At 42.2% G+C, this 20,791-nt stretch overlaps 2 protein-coding genes across 3 annotated transcripts; both read right to left on the minus strand.

The window, feature by feature from the left end:
* Positions 1-3,811: 3,811 nt before the first annotated feature.
* On the minus strand, positions 3,812-11,308 carry LOC145850162 (meteorin-like protein). Its single transcript, XM_045719989.2, has 4 exons — positions 10,866-11,308; positions 10,062-10,465; positions 6,358-6,417; positions 3,812-5,187 (listed from the first exon to the last, which is right to left on the minus strand). The coding sequence occupies exons 1-4, from the start codon at positions 10,955-10,957 to the stop codon at positions 4,850-4,852; spliced, it is 894 nt and encodes a 297-aa protein (XP_045575945.1). The 5' UTR covers positions 10,958-11,308; the 3' UTR covers positions 3,812-4,849.
* A 4,252-nt stretch (positions 11,309-15,560) lies between these two features.
* Positions 15,561-18,175, minus strand: LOC106596252 (chromobox protein homolog 8). Of its 2 annotated transcripts, XM_045719985.2 has the most exons (5): positions 18,011-18,174; positions 17,847-17,890; positions 17,405-17,470; positions 17,177-17,243; positions 15,561-16,631 (listed from the first exon to the last, which is right to left on the minus strand). In XM_045719985.2, exons 1-5 carry the CDS (start codon positions 18,077-18,079, stop codon positions 15,756-15,758), a joined length of 1,122 nt encoding a protein of 373 aa, XP_045575941.1. In that variant the 5' UTR covers positions 18,080-18,174; the 3' UTR covers positions 15,561-15,755. The 2 variants fall into 2 exon arrangements, with proteins under 2 accessions (XP_045575941.1, XP_045575942.1); XM_045719986.2 differs by lacking the exon at positions 17,405-17,470 and having other exon boundaries at positions 18,011-18,175.
* Between the last annotated feature and the right edge of the window lie 2,616 nt (positions 18,176-20,791).

Here is a 20,791-nt window from a genome sequence, read left to right on the forward strand (position 1 = left end):
GCTATTGTCAACCATGTATTTTTAACATACACTTAGTGTACAAAATATTCAAGACACCTGCTATTTCCATGACATAGACTGACCAGGTGAATCCAGGTGAAAGCTATGATCCCTTATTGATGTCACTTGTTAAATCCACTTCAATCAGTGTAGATGAAGGGGAGTACAGGTTAAAGAAGGATTTTAAAGCCTTGAGACAATTGAGACAAAGGATTTAAGTGCCTTTGAACGGGATATGGTAGTAGGTGAAGGCGAACTAGTTTGTGTCAGGCGAACTAGAACTGCAATGCTGCTGAGATTTTCATGCTCAACAGTTTCCCGTGTGTATCAAGAATGGTCCACTACCCAAAGGACATCCGGCCAACTTGACTCAACTGTGGGAAGCATTGGAGTCAACATGGGCCAGTATCCCTGTGGAACGCTTTCGACACCTTGTAGAGTCCATGCCCTGAAAAATTGAGGCAGTTCTGAGGGCGGGGGGGAGTGCAACTCAATATTAGAAAGGTGTTCTTAATGTTTTGTACACTCAGTGTATATCAGTCAAGTTATTATCAGCACAGAACAGTTTGTGTCGAGGACTGACTATTGCAAACACCCAGGAATAGTAGAAATGTGGTTGTCACTCTCTGTCAGATACTCAGATACTGAGACTCAATTTCAGCATTCCCTTTTAGAAGACCAACAAAAGAATGCCCAAATGCAGAGCATTATGTAGAAAAGAATGTGGAAAAGCCAACTGAATTTCCAACCAGGTGTGTTGTGTATAGAGGGCTTCACCACTTTGTAAAACTTTGGCCCAACTCTCCATCTCATTACTTTATGAATCAGCGGGGATATAAAAAAACAAAAACAAAAGAACTTTCCCCATAAGTCAATTACCAAAACACTCAGTTCAAACGCAAACAACAGACGGCAAAATAATGAAGGACCTTTTCAAAACCACAGGGTCCATCTCTGGCATGAGCTTTGTGCTCCCATGCTCCTGGTCCTATAGCCTGTAAAGGAGACCCAGTCAAAGGCTGGCCTGGAGGGTCTCATGCTGTTTCCACATTGTACCCCGGGCCTCCCCACAGCAGTGGCCCACATGGGAAAGCTGGCCAGGCGGCGGGATAAACCAATTACCCCCCAGACGGAGGGGACTCCTGCCGGCACACCATCCGAGGGGCTCACGGCCTCCCGCTTCCAGGCGCTCCTGGAAAACCCCGGGACGTCGTTCACTCAGAGCCCGGCTGGAGAATTCCCAAAGATGGGAATTGTGTGACCTCAAAAGCCCGGAGAGTAGACAATATTCAGCTCGCAAATTTGATATGGTACGCCCCTCAGGAGGACAATAGTGACTTGGTGAGGGAGATCTGGGTTTGAAAATCTACTTTTTTGGAGACTTTAGGAGATATGAGTTGGAGTTGAGCAGGGTTCGTAATTTTTTCACACCACAGTTTTGCATTTAATAGTATTTAAAAGGTTGGTTAAAACGCTAAGCCATTTAGGGTTTTTCAAAGGTGCTTTTCTAAGAAAAATGTCTAGTGGATTATAGTATCAGGAGTATTTATGATCAAAACCTCACGAAGAAACTAAGTTTGACGATAACTGGACGAACCGGAAGGATAAGAGAAGAGAGACAGAAAGAAATAGAAGAGAGATAGATAGAAAGAGAAGAGAGATAGAAAGAGAAGATAGATAGAAAGAAAGAGGAGAGATAGAAAGAGAAGAGAAGAAAGATAGAAAGAAAGAAAGAGAAGATAGAAAGAGAACAAAGATAGAAAGAGGAGATAGAAAGAGAACAGAGATAGACAGAGGAGATAGAAAGAGAAGAGAAAGAGAACAGAGATAGAAAGAGGAGAGAGATAGAAAGAGAAGATAGAAAGAGAACAGAGATAGACAAAGGAAATAGAAAGAGAAGAGAAAGAGAACAGAGATAGAAAGAGAAAAGAGATAGAAAGAGGAGAGAGATAGAAAGAGAAGATAGAAAGAGAACAGAGATAGAAAGAGAAGAGATAGAAAGAGGAGAGAGATAGAAAGAGAAGATAGAAAGAGAACAGAGATAGAAAGAGAAAAGAGATAGAAAGAGGAGAGATAGAAAGAGAAAAGAGATAGAAAGAAAGAAAGAAAGAAAGAAAGAAAGAAAGAAAGAAAGAAAGAAAGAAAGAAAGAAAGAAAGAAAGAAAGAAAGAAAGAAAGAAAGAAAGAAAGAAAAAGTTAAGATAGAGATAGAGATAGAGATGATCTTGGTGGATAAAGTGACCGGTCTACTGGCTTGAAATTGCCCCCTTGGATTCATGAGGCCCAGTGGTTCCTGGCTAACAGCATCTGTGACAATGATCATTATGTCTGCCGGGGCCTTGTCACCGTGGGCCCATTGTGGGGGCCCCATTCAGCCCACAGTCATTTACACTTTCATTGGCAGCTATTTAGTCCCAATAAAATGTTCAACACAGCAATTTGTGAATCCTGCTCAGCCAAGTAGACGTGTGGAATAGGCATAAAAAGGAGTCGCTTTAAAAGTCAATGAATTGTTCCATCTTTTGGGGGGAGGGGCAAGGGGAGGGGCCTTAGATTTTTGGGGCCCCGAAAAGTCCCCCTCCCACCTCTGCTCACTCTGTTTCCCAGGCTGTGATCGGGGAGCAACAGCCCCAAAAGAATAGACTGATTCAGCCTAGTCATTTTCTGTCCCCATCTTAGCCATTTGTATATCATTTTACACTGAGTTATTCCATTGACATTAGCACTGCTTATAATTAGGCCGGTATAGAAAGCAGTGGAAAAGGGCCAAAGTAGAAACGTGTTGGACAGTTTGCTCTGAACTCCCATTCCCCTATAAAACTGAGATTATGCACTGTGTTGCATATGGATGGGGGTACAACATCCCATTTAATCCTATTCCATACCAGCTATACCAAAAGACACAAAAGCCTTGTGCTTTTAGATGCTGGTCTTTAGGAGGGGCTCATGTCTCTGTTGTGAAACAATCTATAGACCACAGCTAGATGGACTGGATAGACTAAATACAAATCTATATTAAGAATTTGCGTTCAGACGCAGGTTGTAATACTTTTGAAATTCCGATTTTTGAAAAATCTCATTATTAGTTAGAGCAACCGTTCCACCTGTGAGCAGTGAGATTTTAAATGGACCGTTTTCTATCACTAGGGTTATTTGAGGCCATATTAATAATCTCCTTGAACATTGGCCATTAACTATCTATTAAGTATTTATTAACTCTTATCTAAAAAATTCTACCGTCAATACTGCTGAGATTGCGAAGAGAAAGAGCCCAAACTATCTACCTCTGCAGTCTAATAAAGACTCCCACATTCATCACCTCAGCCTTCTCTCTGTCTGTCTGGTCCACAGTTTGCTGAGCTAGCAAGACTGGCGATACTAATGTGATACAATATTTTATAGTGCCTTGAGTTTTGGCTCCAGCCTCTTCTGAGACGTGAGTTTAAATCCCACTGCTTCCATCTAAAGCACAGGTCTGTTGAATGTGGCTGATGAAGAACAGAGGGCCTGAGACATATAATCAATCTTAAAGCTGAAGAAAAATGGTCTTCTTCATTCACTATCCCAGCAGCTCTGTAAAACCCCACTCTGTCTGCGTCACTCAGTCCACTGACTACCCACAATAGAGCGGGAGGGGCTGCCACGCCCAGGCTAACACTGAGGGGAGGCCTGCTGGTTGGGGGGTAGAGGTGAGGGGGTTTGGGGTTGACATCCCCTCATCTTTCAAACTCTCCCTCTAATGCTTAGGGTTGTCTAACGCTTAATGCCAAAAGCTCAATGACTGAAATTAAAAAAACATCTGTACCACATGTGTAACATCATTATTTTAATAGACAATAGATACAATAGTGCAATAGATGTTTTTTGTCATTTAAATGTGTTGCAGAAAATTGTAATGCAAACATTCATGATCATTATTTCCTACAGGAGGAGCTATTTTCAACAAATATTTTCCCAGAATGCTCAAGAACCACAATAAAGACTGTTATGAAGAACAAAATAAATATCTTGTTCAAAAGTTTAAGTAATTGCTTGAAAGTGCATTTCAAGTCAATCAAAAAAAGTACACAAGAAATCCCCACAAACATTGCTTATATATTTGGCAATAAATGGTAATCAAACTGAAGGTTTGCACCTACACATTAGCATCATCCATACCCTGTAATAAAACCAAAATGATACAATCAATATGTAAATAAGCAAATCCTTGTGAATTTACAAAACATTTAATTTACATTACAATAAAATATTTCAAAACCTATCGTACAAAGGAATAAACAAGACCACATAAACCCTCTAACAACAATCAGACATTAAATTCATATGATTTCCTGCCACAGTAGTCCAGAGGACACCTCTCACGCCGAGACCCTGAAGTGAGCAGCAGTTGGTGTGGGGAGAGACAAAGCGTGAAGCAGTAGTCAAACCATTTTTAGTCTCTGGGAGCTGTGGGCGTTGAGAAGAGAGACAGACAAAGGGCCAGGCTCTCTAAGCCTTTCCCCGCTGGGGCCGGCAGGGGCAGGGGTGGCCCCTCTAGTGCTGCCTGGATGGGTCCCCTGTGGGCCCCTGCCCTGGGCCTTGTACTCCTTGTGCTCTACAAGTGCTCCAACAGATTTGTCCCTGCTGGTGTTGTGAGCGGTATAGAATCAGGAGGAGTAGAAGGGACAACATCTCTCAAATCGCTGTGGTCGTGAGGAACTCATCTCGCTCGCTTGCTGCCACGGCGACATAACCTCTACCATGCCAACTGGGGTAGAAAGAAGAGACTCAATGTGTTCCATTTAAGAAAATAAACCCTACCTATAGGTCAAAGGGCTCATGGATTACCACTAGGAAATGGGACACACCCTCAGTCCAGCGGGAACTCACAGGGGTTCTGACGAGCCGCCCAAGCTGATTGGTAGAGGGACATGAAGTCTTTATAGCGGGGGGCACAACCCAGCCAGGCCTCCCCAAAGTGTTCTGTCCCTGTGAAAAGGAACTCTCCGCCCCCAGGCTTTACGTGACACTGTAACAGTGTGTGGATGTGACCGCGCCATGAGGAACTGGAACCGGGAACCCCTATGGTGCCAGTGTGGCGCTCGAACACCCCGCTACGCTGCCGGTACACCCTCCCCTCTGAGACCTCTACCAACGATGTCTGCCGCTCAGCATTGTGGGATACGTTCCTGATGGAGCCGCGAACCACTGGAGGGGCAGAGGAGGGGACTAACATTAGAGACTGTTTTCAGTCAGCCCAAACATTTATGGTTGTGTTTTATTGCAATAAAAATTAATATGAACAGAAAGATGAGAAATGTATCAATTAAACAGCCATCAACACAGTATGATTCAGCTGATCTAAATTGTTGTGAGCATTTCAATAACGTGTTTTTTTTTAAAGTGGCCAAGAGGGAAATTAAAAAGTTAACAGGATCTTGCTGTGTGAGTATGAGTGGAAAAAGGATTCAAATCTTCCCTCCAGAAACTTCACTCTTAGTCTCCACATCCCCCACTCACTCTCACTCCTCTCAGTCTCCCCATCCCTCACTCACTCTCCCTCCTCTCAGTCTCCACATCCCCCACTCACTCTCACTTCTCTCTGTCTCCACATCCCCCACTCACTCCTCTCTGTCTCCACATCCCCCACTCACTTTCCCTCCTCTCAGTCTCCACATCCCCCACTCACTCTCCCTCCTCTCAGTCTCCACATCCCCCACTCACTCTCACTCCTCTCTGTCTCCATATCCCCCAATCACTCTCCCTCCTCTGTCTCCAGATCTCCCACTCACTCTCCCTCCTCTCAGTCTCCACATCCCCCACTCACTCCACAGAAAGCCCTCCATTCCCTCCTTTCACTCTCTGTGGCCATTTACACTTTCATTAGCCAGCTATTTTCTCTCATCAAAAAGTCGATGATGGTGATTTGTGAGATCAGGGCACGGGAGTCAGCCTATAAATGAAGTGGACTCAATGGTACTATTGCTTCTGCTCTGTTGCAGCCTTAAGCCAATGGGTCTCCCATTGTGCAGCCTCAGCCCTCACATCTGTCAGGCCCCTCTGCCCAGCTACAGAAGCTGTTCGCTGGGAACAGATCAGGCCCACTACCCCCCCACCCCAACACATCCACACAGACACAAAATCTCCTTTCCAACACCCACTCACTCACTCCACCCCAGGCCTTTGTAGCATAAATTAGTGGTGATACCCAGCTGATGAGGGGACAGATTGGGCTACATGGATCTATGGAGAACTAAGGAGATAGCACACAACAAGACAAAAGCTATAGCTGTTTACCGTTTTTATAAATGTTTCATATAGGATCTAGATTTGTAAATAAGAACAATAATGAATTATTTATGTTCTATTGATACATACCAAAGTCACTGCTGCAGATGGCCAGGAGGAGCTCTGTGTCATTGCAGGGTCGGCAGCTAGCTGTGGGAGGAGAGAGAGAAGTTTAGAGAAAGAGTGTGGGTCTATGCAGGGTCGGCAGCTAGCTGTGGGAGGAGAGAGAGAAGTTTAGAGAAAGAGTGTGGGTCTATGCAGGGACGGCAGCTAGCTGTGGGAGGAGAGAGAGAAGTTTAGAGAAAGAGTGTGGGTCTATGCAGGGTCGGCAGCTAGCTGTGGGAGGAGAGAGAGAAGTTTAGAGAAAGAGTGTGGGTCTATGCAGGGTCGGCAGCTAGCTGTGGGAGGAGAGAGAGAAGTTTAGAGAAAGAGTGTGGGTCTATGCAGGGACGGCAGCTAGCTGTGGGAGGAGAGAGAGAAGTTTAGAGAAAGAGTGTGGGTCTATGCAGGGACGGCAGCTAGCTGTGGGAGGAGAGAGAGAAGTTTAGAGAAAGAGTGTGGGTCTATGCAGGGACGGCAGCTAGCTGTGGGAGGAGAGAGAGAAGTTTAGAGAAAGAGTGTGGGTCTATGCAGGGACGGCAGCTAGCTGTGGGAGGAGAGAGAGAAGTTTAGAGAAAGAGTGTGGGTCTATGCAGGGACGGCAGCTAGCTGTGGGAGGAGAGAGAGAAGTTTAGAGAAAGAGTGTGGGTCTATGCAGGGACGGCAGCTAGCTGTGGGAGGAGAGAGAGAAGTTTAGAGAAAGAGTGTGGGTCTATGCAGAGGAAAGGGGCACACATCACCCTGTGGAGCACCAATGCACATCCTTTCACTTCACTTGTCTTGTCTTCTCACAACTCTCTCTCGCTCTCTAATCATTCTCTCTCTCTCTCTCTCGACTTCACAATCTATCTATCTCTCTCACTCTGCCCACTCCATACTCTGCATCACCACCCATTTCTCTCTTTCTCTCATATTAACCATCATCATCTACACTTCTTATAGTGATCATCTTACTGGACACTATCACCCTACTGTGAGGGTCCACTTTCAACACTTCAGACCATACCCATCACAGTACTGTGAGGGTCCACTTTCAACACTTCAGACCACACCCAACACCCTACTGTGAGGGTTCACTTTCAACACTTCAGACAACACCCTACTGTGAAGGTCCACTTTCAACACTTCAGACCACAACTAACACCCTACTGTGAAGGTCCACTTTCAACACTTCAGACCACACCCAACACCGTACTGTGAGGGTCTACTTTCAACACGTCAGACCACACCCAACACTCTACTGTGAGGGTCCACTTTGAAAACTTCGGACCACACCCAACTGTGAGGGTCTACTTTGAACACTTCAGAACACACCCAACATGCTACTGTGAGGGTCCACTTTCAACACTTCAGACCACACCCAACACCCTACTGTGAGGGTCCACTTTCAACACTTCAGACCACACCCAACACCCTACTGTGAGGGTCTACTTTCAACACTTCAGACCACACCCAACACCCTACTGTGAGGGTCCACTTTGAACACTTCAGACCACACCCAACACCCTACTGTGAGGGTCCACTTTGAACACTTCAGACCACACCCAACACCCTACTGTGAGGGTCCACTTTGAACACTTCAGACCACACCCAACACGCTACTGTGAGGGTCCACTTTGAACACTTCAGACCACACCCAACACCCTACTGTGAGGGTCCACTTTGAACACTTCAGACCACACCCAACACCCTACTGTGAGGGTCTACTTTCAACACTTCAGACCACACCCAACACCCTACTGTGAGGGTCCACTTTCAACACTTCAGACAACACACAACTGTGAGGGTCCACTTTGAACACTTCAGACCACAACTAACACCCTACTGTGAGGGTCTACTTTCAACACTTCAGACCACACACAACACGCTACTGTGAGGGTCCACTTTCAACACTTCAGACCACAACTAACACCACACTGTGAGGGTCTACTTTCAACACTTCAGACCACACCCAACACTCTACTGTGATGGCCCACTTTCAACACTTCAGACCACACCCAACACCCTACTCTGACGGCTGGGCTTGAGACAACTGATTGATGGATGAGGATTACAGACAGCTTGCCACTCCATTGACACACACATACCAGCAGCTCCATCCCTCCCTCCATCCATCCATCCCTCCTCAGTTCATCCAGACAACAAGCCAAGGGGTCAGATGGAGGAATGTCTGGCATGTGTCTACTCCATTCACATCTCTTCCACCATACGAGCACTACCCACACAGATCAAAAGCCTTGATGAGTCTCGACCTCCATGTTTGACTTCTATTGTTTAGCGGTCTAATTGAATGACCCCAGACTGGTGACCCCAATCACTGGTATTCTCCACTGAACTCCTCCACTCTGTCAATATTGGGAGAGAAGGACTCAGACAGACAGACAGACATCCCATCATCTCATCAGGACAGGAGAATGACGTCACCCCATTGAGACAGGCCCACACACACTCAGAGATGAGGCATCTGTAGAATCCAACAAGTATTTGCTGTCTCCATTGAGACACCCGGGGGCCAATGGCCCTCCGCCATCCTAGTCCCTGGCTTTGTCCCTCCGGTGGAAATGAGACCACCAGACAAAACAACAGACCGGTCAGCAGCTGCTTCCTAGACCAGGCAAGATTGGATTTGGTCTTTAATTGGATAATTGACTGATTTCTTTGGGCCCCAAACTGTCCCTCAGTCTCCCCAGCACACCCCTCCACCCACACAGTGAATGAGCCCACCTCTTGTGAAAAGTACTGTGATGCTAGGAGTTTATTGTCTTCTATGATTAAGTTAGAATGTATCAGTGTTTTATTATTGATGCACTTGCTTGGAAATGGTTAAATGATGGTCAAGAAGATGGGTCTAAAGTAAAAACCACTTAAAAACAACTGAAGGCATGATGATTTGCATTAAGGATACTTGTTGATCACTTTCATTCACTGCAATGTTCTTTTTTGACATCAATACAACTGACAAAACATAATTTATTGATATAAAAAAAATAATGTATTAGGTCTATTTACAATTGGGATTGCAACTCCAACAAAAGTGTCAAATGAACATCTTATTACCATGGCATACAAATAGAGAATTCGTTTTATCTCCAAATGTCACTGGTGCAAAGTACTTAAATTCGAATAATTTAACGTAGCCTACTACTTAGGTCGTTTTTTCTGGTATCTGTACTTTACTTTATATTTTTGACAACTTTTACTTTTACTTCACTACATTCCTAAATAAAATAATGTACTTTTTACTCCATACATTTTCTCTGACACCCAAAAGTATACGTTACATTTTGAATGGTTAGCAGGACAGTAAAATGGTCCAATTCACGCACTTATCAAGAGAACATCCCTGTTCATCCCTACTGCCTCTGATCTGGCAGACTAACTAAACACAAATGCTTCGTTTGTAAATTATGTCTGAGTGTTATTGTGCTCCTGGCTATCGATAAATAAACTGTGCCGTCTGGTTTGCTTAACATAAGCAATTTTTAATTATTTATACTTTTACTTTACTTTTTATGCTTAAGTATAGTTGTGCAATTACATTTACTTTTGATATTTAAGTACATTTAAAACCAAATACTTTTAGACTTTTACTCAAGTAGTATTTTACTGGGTGACTTTCTCTTTTACTTAAGTAATCTTTACTTTTACTCAACTATGACAATTGGGTAATTTTTCCACCACTGTCAAATACTCACCCTGCAACACACTTTGGCCGAGGTTGGGCGTAGTGGTCCGATTGCCCAGCAACTCATATCTGAAGCCTACTGCGCGTTGGCTGATATCCCTCTGCGGGTTCGCCAGGAGGAAGATGGCTGGCTTCTGAGGTCCGTCCGCCGGGAAACAGAACACCTGCTCCGGCCGCCCTCCATCCGTCATTAACAGGTCCAGTTCCCCAGCCCGCTCGATGTAGACGCTGGCGCCGTTGAAGCTGCGGAACGGTTTGATACAGACCGTTGTGTGGCGCGCAGAGGACAGGTTGGGTTCCAGGACGACCCGAAGCGCCTGGCCCGGGTAGACCCACTCCACCGAACCCTCCGTGCAACGCAGCCGCACCTGCTGCACAGTCCGCGAGTTCGCCTCAGCCTCGCGCGCCAAACCACTGCAATCGAAGAACAAGGAGAAGGGTTGAAATGGGCACACTCACTCAGAAAACAATGCAGGTCAGAAAATAATATACGACGAGAGAGATTAGCCTATACTCACAGAGAATATGTATATTATTCCCCCCCACCCCCAGGAGGGGTGTTAAAACATGTATTATTTTGGCAAAACCCATTTTGATAGGATAACTGCAAGTAGTGCTATTGCATATTATTGCTTGTTGTTGCAATAATATGCAACAATAAGAATACACAATTGCCTAAAAACGATTAGGATATTGGTATAAACAGATAATAATTATAAATATTTAGAACAAAGTTTTTAGAAAGGCTAAACGCAATCCCAATGTCAAATACCAGTTTGGAATTCTGGCTACTAAAAAAAAGCCTAACCCTCACCTTCCACTCCAGTTGCATAGGTCTGCCGCGCAGGGAGACAAACAGCAGAGGAACAGTACATACATAAACATCAGCCTGAGAGTTGGCGACATTGCAACCACCAAATATAGGAGTAAAAATAGAATCCAAAATCAACTTGGTGAGAAGACATCACCAATGTTCCGCTCCAATCCTTCTGCTAGCTCACTGAGATGCTCTCTTAGCAACATCTGTGGACGCCTGTGACTGACGCTGCGGCTGCATTGTATGAATAGTAATGTGCACCCTAGAAAATGGATGTCGTCGCTATGTGTCTGTCTGTGTGTATGTGTGTATGTGTGATGATGATGATGATGGTTGATACAACCGGGAATGGATTTCGTCATCATTACCGTTGGACCACAATGGAAATAAGCTATTAAGCTTAATTGTGTTATCCTTGATGATTTTCTTAAATTGTATGTGGAGACGTCACTGGCTGGAGCGCCATTAATTATGTATTTTACAAATTGTCAAATAAATTCAATCAATCAATCAATCAATCAATCAATCAATGGCGTAATTACCAAGCCCAAAGATTTGTAAAATCGAAACCGTTTCAAAGGCGGTAATTTGCATTTGTCGTTGCATAATTTAATGATAGAAGTTGTGTAAAATAGATAAAACGACATGTAGACTATTTGTGGCAAATTGTAGGTATAGGCTATCAATCGGAATAGCCTGTGGGTCCAATAATCGAAAAAGCTTGAACAAAACGTAATTACATTTATTTTTATCGCATTATTTAGGCCTACGTTCCCACACGACTGAATACTTAATACGCGTTCAATCTCTTTTAGCTTTAGTTTTAGGTTAGTTCAGTGAAAAGACGATCCGCAGTACAGGCTCCAGCCATCTGTTACCTCCAGCTGCACTGCGCGACTCACAGCTTTTCCACACCTGGATAATTGGAGCGAGCCTTCATGAAACTTTGGGAAATAAATGACGACAACTGCCAATTACTTCTTATTTAGAAGCCTTTTATTTATGTCGGCTAGTATTGATACGTATTTTCCGAACACTTTATATTTGCACATTCAACCCCTAAACATAAGCCTATACAAGTAAATCACTCGTAAAATAAATTAACAAAATAATACGATGTGTTTGTATATATAGATAATTGAAATCGCATTTTGTAATGATAGGCTTGGTTTTATAAAACGAATGGTAGGCCTAACGGCCACAGGTAGTTTGGGTGGTGAGTGGGGGTGAAGAAGGTGGGGAGGGCGATTAACCGTAATGATGACGAAATCCCTTCCCGGTTGCATCCAACTAGGAACAGGCCCAGGCCAAGAACTGAAAAAGGCACAACGTATTTTTGATACTTGGGCTCTATCTAGTGGTCGTGTACATGTAATGCACATCTGGAAAATGCAGGGCATGCGCGTCTCGGTTTAACGTTTGAGGGTTAAAACCTGTGAACAAAATAGCAATCCTTCTGTGCTCAAGCAACAAAAGGTGCAAGTCAAGTCCATGGCGACATCTTGCGGGGTTATCCAGCAACCACATGTATATAATACAAAGTCACAGGACTTGGTTGGCCCCTCCGGTGGTGTGCGATCAAAGGCTTATGCGTTTTTATGGGAATGTGGTTTGGTAAATTGCACTCATATGGAGAATTTAGGCAGATGTTTTCTCAGCTGCGGGGAAAGTCCTCTGCTAGGGTATAGGCGTACGAAATGATATGTCCTTTCCTCAACAGGGTGGAAATTTAACAGACATAGGCCTACTGTGTAGTAATAACATAGTCTATAGGCTAGATTAAAAAAACTGCTAAGAGCTAAAATAGGGCACGTTTTATTCATTTTAAACACTAATAATGTATGTATTTCTTAACCGACACTATTTTAATTGATTCTATAAAAACTATTCCGAACTATACCCAGGTATAGCTATTATTTTCAATCGTCTATCAGAATTCAGCTGTAAGGGAAGGCCTTGTAACTGTCAATGGCAGTTGAGTGGCTCGCGCTGTTTGTCACAGCCAGGCTCATTTTCACACGCGCTCTCAGGTTCGTCTGTTTGCGTCACGTGTTCGGAGGCCAGAGCCCAGTTCCCTGGGGAGAGCAACATGAATGGAGACTTTGTTATTCTACAAAAAGAGAGAGAATAACCCTCTAGTCCGAGTGGCATTCAGCTCCCAGACTGACTGAATTCTACAGAAGGCTAGTGGTTCAGTGTCCCATAGGGGCAGAATAGCCATCTGGCATTTCGGGCAAATGCCAGAAGGGCTGGACCATTTTTTGCCTGCATAACTTGTTTTTTTTCTTCGCAAAAGTATCATTATCTGGCTAATAATGGGCGCCTCAAGCAATAAAATTGGCTCGTTTGGGGTCCTCAATTAAAATAATGGGCCAGAGTGTTAGAAATGCCAGAGATCATTTATGGTCACAATCAACCTCTAGCTCAGCTCCAGCACTGTAATATTTCTGTCTCCCTGCAGGCATGTCATTTACATTTTGTTACATCATCTGTCCATAAGATGCATTATGCTAATTGGCCAAAGTAATATTTTTCTTTAATGTGAACCCCTTTAAAATGTTACAAAATCATGCAAAATGTAAATGTAACCTAGTAGCTGTATTAGAACTCCTATTGAATAATATATATTAAAATCTAGAATAATAAAATAAAAAGCTCATAGGCTTATGGCAACATAGAGTTGAGTCTGTGACACTCCACCCAGTTTTGAGGGTTACTGCCGTACCTGCAAGGGCAAGCACCCCATCCCATATGAGGCACGACCACATCATATGAAAATAGTAAAATATGCCACACAGACGTCCGTCCCATCATCACACACATCCAGCAGCATCCGCGTTTCATCTGCACCTTTGAACGCTCGTGGCACTCCTGCCCAGGACCAACCCATGGCTGGCTAAAACGGTCCCCGACGGCAACCACCTGTAATGAGACTCCCGTGCTCTCTGGTCCCTGCATTGTAATATAGCCTACCCCACTGCCGTGCGTCTGGCGTGCGTCTGGCACCGTCTATACATTGCTTGTCGCAAAAGACATAGGCTTAGGCCTAAAACAATTAGGAGACATAACGTTGCACATACATACACATGGGTTGGCCGATAGTCCCGGGCGTGCGAGAGGAATTGATTGCAGTATTTAAGTATTAATATTTAACCTTTATTTAACCTTTAACTAGGCAAGTCATATAGCTCAGTTTATAAAAGGAGGCGTGGGTCATCAGGGTGTGTGATGATGAGTCATATTTCCTTGTTCTTTTTCCAAAAGATAGAAACGTCAACCGTTAGGCTGACATGAATGTAAAACCTGTATTATATTAGGCTATAGATAACGAAGCAAATCTACAATGCAGAAGCCATTAGATATTGGCATTATCAAAAGTAGGAATACTTCTAAGATGCACTTGGACATAATATTTCGTAATTTTTTTTGAAAATGAGCGTTCGACTAATTTAATTAAAAGGTTGTGGTCCAATTCAAGATCCAAAAGATGAAGCAGTCCGTGGCCGCATGTGTGCCATTTCTTTCGGCAGTCTGTCAATAGACCTAAGAATAATAAGTAAAGTGATAAAATATTGACTACATACATGCACGTCCTTGTCTGCTAATCAAGACCCCATGCGAATATCCCTCTAGATTGTAAACAAATAATTAGAAAAGACAAAATTGGTCTAACGAGCAATAGATCATCAAAACTCATTAGCTCGGACCATGACCAATGCTTTAGAGCTAAACGGTAATTCATTGTTATCTACCCTAACTGAAGTAAACCTACCATTTAGATACTGTCAAAAAGTTAAACTCTGACAAGTCCTGTCCTTAAACCCCACATTTTCGTGACACAACTAATTGTTTGCTTGAAGAAACCCAAAACCTCAGTTAATCATTGTCCCATTTAATTATCTTGTCCGAAGGTTTCTTCAAGCACACAATTAGTTTTGTCAAGAAAATCCATTGACGGGTTATTTTGAATATTGCGCAAAACAATTCCCAAATGGCTATTTGAATAAACTAACAAAATACATTTTACAAATGATTACCTCAAATCCCAAAACAAATTAACTCAGCATCGGAAACGGATTTATTTTGCTCGTGCATTTTTCTAAAGCAGTTTAATGGAAGTCATAACTAAAATATCGCTAGTCCCAGTCCCAGCTGTGCTGAACTGATTTGACACACACCAGGGAGTCCAGGAACAACTCAACCGCCGAGCTCCAACTACACTGGTTGCTGCACCGGAGCACAGAGCTATGTATTAGGGAAATCGTTAACTATAGGTCAGGGTCGTCCACTGAACCTTATCTGACATACATTTTCACACGAATATTCTCGATTTATTGCATAGAATATGCCATGGATAATGAAAGGTATTTTCCAAATATTTTTAAACATTAGGCCAACTTTACACTAGAGTAGGTCTACATGCATGTCTATCCTTGCAATTATGTTAATACAAAATGTGAAAATATTTTTAAAAATATATATTTTAAATGTGTACAGAAAATGGTATGAAACGTTAGGGAAAGTCCTTATTGCTATATTAAATAACAGCTATTACATACCTCTATAGCCTACCACATTTAAACCAGGCTGAACTGATAGCCCCATTAGAAGGTGAGGAAATGTAAGACTCTTAATGTATTTAAAAGTTTAAATGAAATACAAAATAGTTATCCAAAAAATTATATTCAAATAAACTATATAGACATGTTTAATTTGGTCATTATTACATTAAATACTTTTGACATAATACATATTAAACATACAACACTGGATATAGTTAGGCCTATAGAAAATGTATCTCAAATGATCATGATTAAGTTATTACCAACTTCTTACAAATAGCTGTTGCATTGTTAGTCATGTTATGTGAAGCAGATTGACTTAATTTCATCTTTTATCTTTGAAAAAACCTTTGTCTGTGCTGCTCTCTTTGATGGTGACTGTCAAAAAGTTTGTTGTAACATCTGTTACCACCACCGTCTCAACATTATCCAGACGTGGCCTCCAAGACACTGCTGACTGCTCTCCAGAACTCCTCGATGCAGGCGATTTGGCGACAACAATGGGCCTAGACTGTTGCATGGATGAAGAAGAGTCACTGGCTCTGTAGAAATGGTTTTTGGACACATGCTTCAGTTTGGGGTGTGGGATAGACATGCCCCCAGGGCATTCTAAAGTCCTGCGGCTCTGGTGATCGAGTCTAGCCTTATGGACGAGTCTTCCGTCATGGCTATGGGTGCCAGGATGGGACATAGTCCCCACCTGTCTTTGAGCTTTGTTTGATTTTGGCACAATGCTCGTTCCCTCCTGAAACCTGTGTGTCAACTGGATGACACTTCTCTCAGATGTTTCCCCTTCATGATGACAATGTCTGGACATTTTAGACTGACCGTATGGGACCTGCTGCTCCTCTAACCGACTCCTCTTCCCGGGCTCCTCTGTTGGACAGCTGTCTGGCTCCATGTTGAATCGTAAACGTAACTTGGGTTTAGGTCCCCTTTTTTTAGGAATGGTGACAAATTCCTCAGCCATGAATGAGGGCGGAGGCGCCGGTCGCGGCCTTCTCTCTGTCTCTGGCAGTCTGACCCTCACGCTCTCTCCTCGGTTGACCGTGCTAGGGGGAAAGATTGTGGGCACGACAGCCCGTAGTCCCTCTCGAGCTCTCGGTGTAATCATAGGCGTCGGAACAGGGTATGAAACACGAATCCCCCTTGGCATTTCTCTTCTGCATTCATAAGTCTTTGCTGTGGCTTTCGCCTTTGCCTGTATAAAGGTGGTCAAGTTAGATAAGTATGGGGTTTCATAAACATGTACTTGGAAGGCTAAATCCTGTTATTTATAAGCTGTATCATTGCAGATATTTTCCAACGTTGAAATAGGCCTATATGACATTGTTCATCCACATGGCATTTCCCTACACCAAAATCATTGTTACAATGATGCCAATTTTGTTGGTAATGACAATGTTTAAACAGAAAGCAAGCCCCATGCATTTACTCTTTTGCGATACATTTATTTCCTATTGTAACTTGGAAACGTGTGTTACTTTATTCAACTTGGAGTTTGAACAATAGCATCAAAACGGATATTAAAGCAGAGGTTAAAAACAATTTAAGAGCAAGATAACAGACAATGTTGCACTTTCATCTATTTATTAGCTGAATGTCAGACATTTTGTAGTCTGACATTCTATCAGACCACAAGATTCATGATTCAATTGTCGGAAAACATAGGTGATGAGTAAGAAAAAACATATGACTGAAATATGGACTAACTAACTCATGACAGTCACAGTTTAATTCCCCCACCTTCAGCAGAAATGTCTCCGGCTTCGGTCCCCTCTTCTTAGGCCCAAATAACTCCCTTTCACGCTCCCTGTGAAATAAATACATACAATTTTCGTATGAAACGTAACTCGCTCGAAATAATTTAGTCTTATTTGGGTTATGTTAAATGCGTGTCGTCTGTTGGGGATAGCCCAAGATGACATATTCGCACTCTGCCAGAAGAGGCCTGCTGTGCTGTCAAAACCTTACCTCTCTTCGAATGCAGCGAAGAGGCGCGCATCTAGAATGTTTTCCTCCGGTTCCCAGGTGCTATATCTATCCAAAAGAACGACACGGTAGCGTAAAAAGAGTGTCACATTCGTGGCGAAAGCGTTCACCAAATGAAACAATGTCGGCTGAGAATCTCGTTGCTTTCATTCTGGCATTGCCTAGCGGACAGCGACGTATGTGGAGATAGCAATCTGCTAATGTTAGCAACACCCTTGTCCTGTGCTTGTGCGTTAAAATAGCCTAAGCAAAATACGCGAATGTTACCAAAACCATGCCCTTTACGCAATCAACAAGCCTCGGTTACATGGCCTAAACATGTCATGAGCACACATTGCTGCACATAAAAACAAGCATTCGAGAGATAAAACGACAGGCTGGAAGCGCTGCTGCCAGCTTCCAACCCAGAGTGTAGCCTACTCACTTTTTAGACCAGCCCTTCCATTTCACAAGGTATTCCATTCGACCCTGCAAGTAGAACAACAAATAGGGAGAGAATTAGGCCTACTTATTGTCGATAAAATGTCATTGCGATTAGCATACATTATTGTTAGAAACGCGGAGGTGTAACGAAAATAAACTGCATACTCTTCTTATGCGTTGTTTGATGATAGACTCGGCAGCGAAGACACGCTCTCCAACAGCCGATAGCTCCATGTTTACTTCAACCTCGTTTATAAGCTATATCTTTTTTTTTCTTTCTACTGCCGTCGCTGTTTAATTCCACACATCCCATAATACGCTCAGTGAGGAAGACGTCATCACGTTTTATATGGGTTGCCAAGCACCGCAGTCGGTGGGACCGTATCTGGTAGAGCGCATTGGCTCAGCTGTTGCTACGTGCCCTGGGTTGCTAAGTGAAAAGGAGGAGTTAATTCCTCTTGAGTCTAAGGAAGTGACGCTGATTTGGTGGTGGTCTGGCTTGTGCGCAGGAATGCCTTTGGCATAAGCGAATAAATAACTGTCTGACTATGGCACAACAAAGTAATATTCATTTTAAAACAATTTGTTAATTTATATTCACTGTATAGTCTACCCAACTTCTTACCTTGCTTTGTGACTATTTCCTTGATCAGATCTTTAAATAGCCAGTCATCGGCATTTAGAAATATAAAAAAGAGCATTAATTTATTTGATATGAAAATATCAAAGTGAGAATCAATAAGAACATGACCTTGAGGCTCGATTGTATTTCCACCGAATCTAACTGATAAGCTAGTTGCCAGGAATCCCATGCACCAACCTAAATACAAATGCATAGGATAGCTATGTGTAGCCTAGAGATGGGAAAGTATGTTCTTTTAGAATATTGCACTATTGTTCATTAATGTCCAACTACGTGAGGCTAATCTCTACAAAGGTCAATTAAAATGGACCTTTCAAGTTGTATCATTTTCATGAAGATATTGTTTGTTTTTCATAGGTAATTTACTTCATTGTGGGATGTTGAATCGTCTCTTTGGTCGTCCGATAGTTTAAAAAAAAACTAATTCGGTTGAAGATTTATGAATTTATGAAAACAATTAAAAGTCAAATTAAGAAGAGTTGAATGTTAAGTTTTACTGTCTGAAGATGAATAGGTAAACACAACTGAAAACGATCAAATATTTCAAACACAACTTAGCCATAGAAATGTGAACATATGATAACATAGCCATAACAAGAATAAACAGGTCTTTGGAAAAACAAGAATGACATGATAATGACATATAACTCATAGTCTAGCACAAGGTAATAACAATAATAATGTTAATACTTACTAATAATAATGATAACAATATTAATACATTGCTAAATAACCAAATTACTTCAAGTAAATGATGTTGCTTTGTTAAAAATCTATACTAGTTTTTTTATTTACTATAACGAATGTTATTCTTTATTATTATTATTATTATTATCAAGACGCTTTGGTTGCTTTAATTGTCTCATTAACTTATATATGTTTTAATAATTAGGCCTACTTACAAAAGTTTTTAGGCTTTGTGTTTTTCATAATGATTTTGTTTTTATAAGGAATTTTTATACAAGAGCAAAGAATAATATGATTTACGCCTCCTATAATAAAGAGATAACTCTGAGATCTGAAACATATCCTACAGAAACCTACATTCATTTGAAACCTATAGTATTTGACAAAATGTGGCTATCAGTCCTCGTTAGGTAACTTATTAAACAAATGAATACAAATATAAACCCCTTGAGTTCTGTCCCTTGATCCATGCAACTACAGCCTTTCTTTAGTGAAAAATAAATGGTAATGTAGACAGAGCTATGAATTACATAAAGATCAAACTGCGAAAACGCGCGTTTGTTATCTTCTGACTGTATTTAAGAGTAGGCCCAAGTCATTAGAGTACAGTGTTATTCAAGTCCACATCTGAAAAAGGTTAAACTTGTTCAGAAAAGGAAATTGGGAAAATTCAAGTAGTCGACTGTAGCCTGCAATTTTTTGTACACAACTAAACACGTTGTACAAGTAAGAGAATAATCTATAGAAAAAGGGCAGAGTTACCAAAAGGAATCATACGAGTTATGAAAATATAATGAGACAAAGAGATATGTATGTTATTGATTTAGAGAGAGAGAGAGAGAGAGAGGAAGAGAGAGAACGCGAGAGAGACTTACATATCATACTAAACATTACATTATAGGTATTTTACAATTTTGTATGATAACGAAATTATGGAACGTTGCTGTCAACAATGTGAATTGATATATGACTAAATTACTCAGGCGTTTCCACAATATCAATAGAAACAGGGAAAGTGTGCTGTTACACAATTACAGTGTATTACTGAATAGCATACAAAGCATGGCTAGTGTGCACAATGTGTGGTAATATAGTGTTTATAACGCCATAGTGGTTCATCAAACCGACAATATGCTTCGGGTTTGGAAAGAAAACGCTCCATTTGGTGGAATGGCTCTAGAGCCTATGCGAAGGGGAGACCAGAATGTACATCGGATTTGTTCCGTATTTGACCATCAGATGCCAGATTATTTCGCCCTACACTGTTACCCAACAACACATGTTCAACATAACACGTAGATATGGCCACTGTAGTCTTATTACGGACGAGGAGACAAAGGACGGCGGACAAAAGATGCATTGGTTGCATTGGAAATCATATGCCACCACCATTTTGATACGCTCAAACCATGATACCGACATTTCAGCGAAATGTGGGTATTAAAACGACTACATTTTAAGGGAACGCGCTAAGCCTAGAAGAGGTAACACCTAACTGCAGGACTCCATATTTGGTGCTGTCGATGATTGGTCTCAGCTTTACTGCAGTGCAGCAATGGCGACAGCCATACATGGATACACAGTGCGAGTTGGTAAAATATTATTGGCTCGCTCGT

This window comes from Salmo salar, chromosome 06 (assembly GCF_965601325.2).
Source record: "Salmo salar chromosome 06, fSalSal1, whole genome shotgun sequence".
NCBI classification, from domain to species: Eukaryota; Metazoa; Chordata; class Actinopteri; order Salmoniformes; family Salmonidae; genus Salmo; species Salmo salar.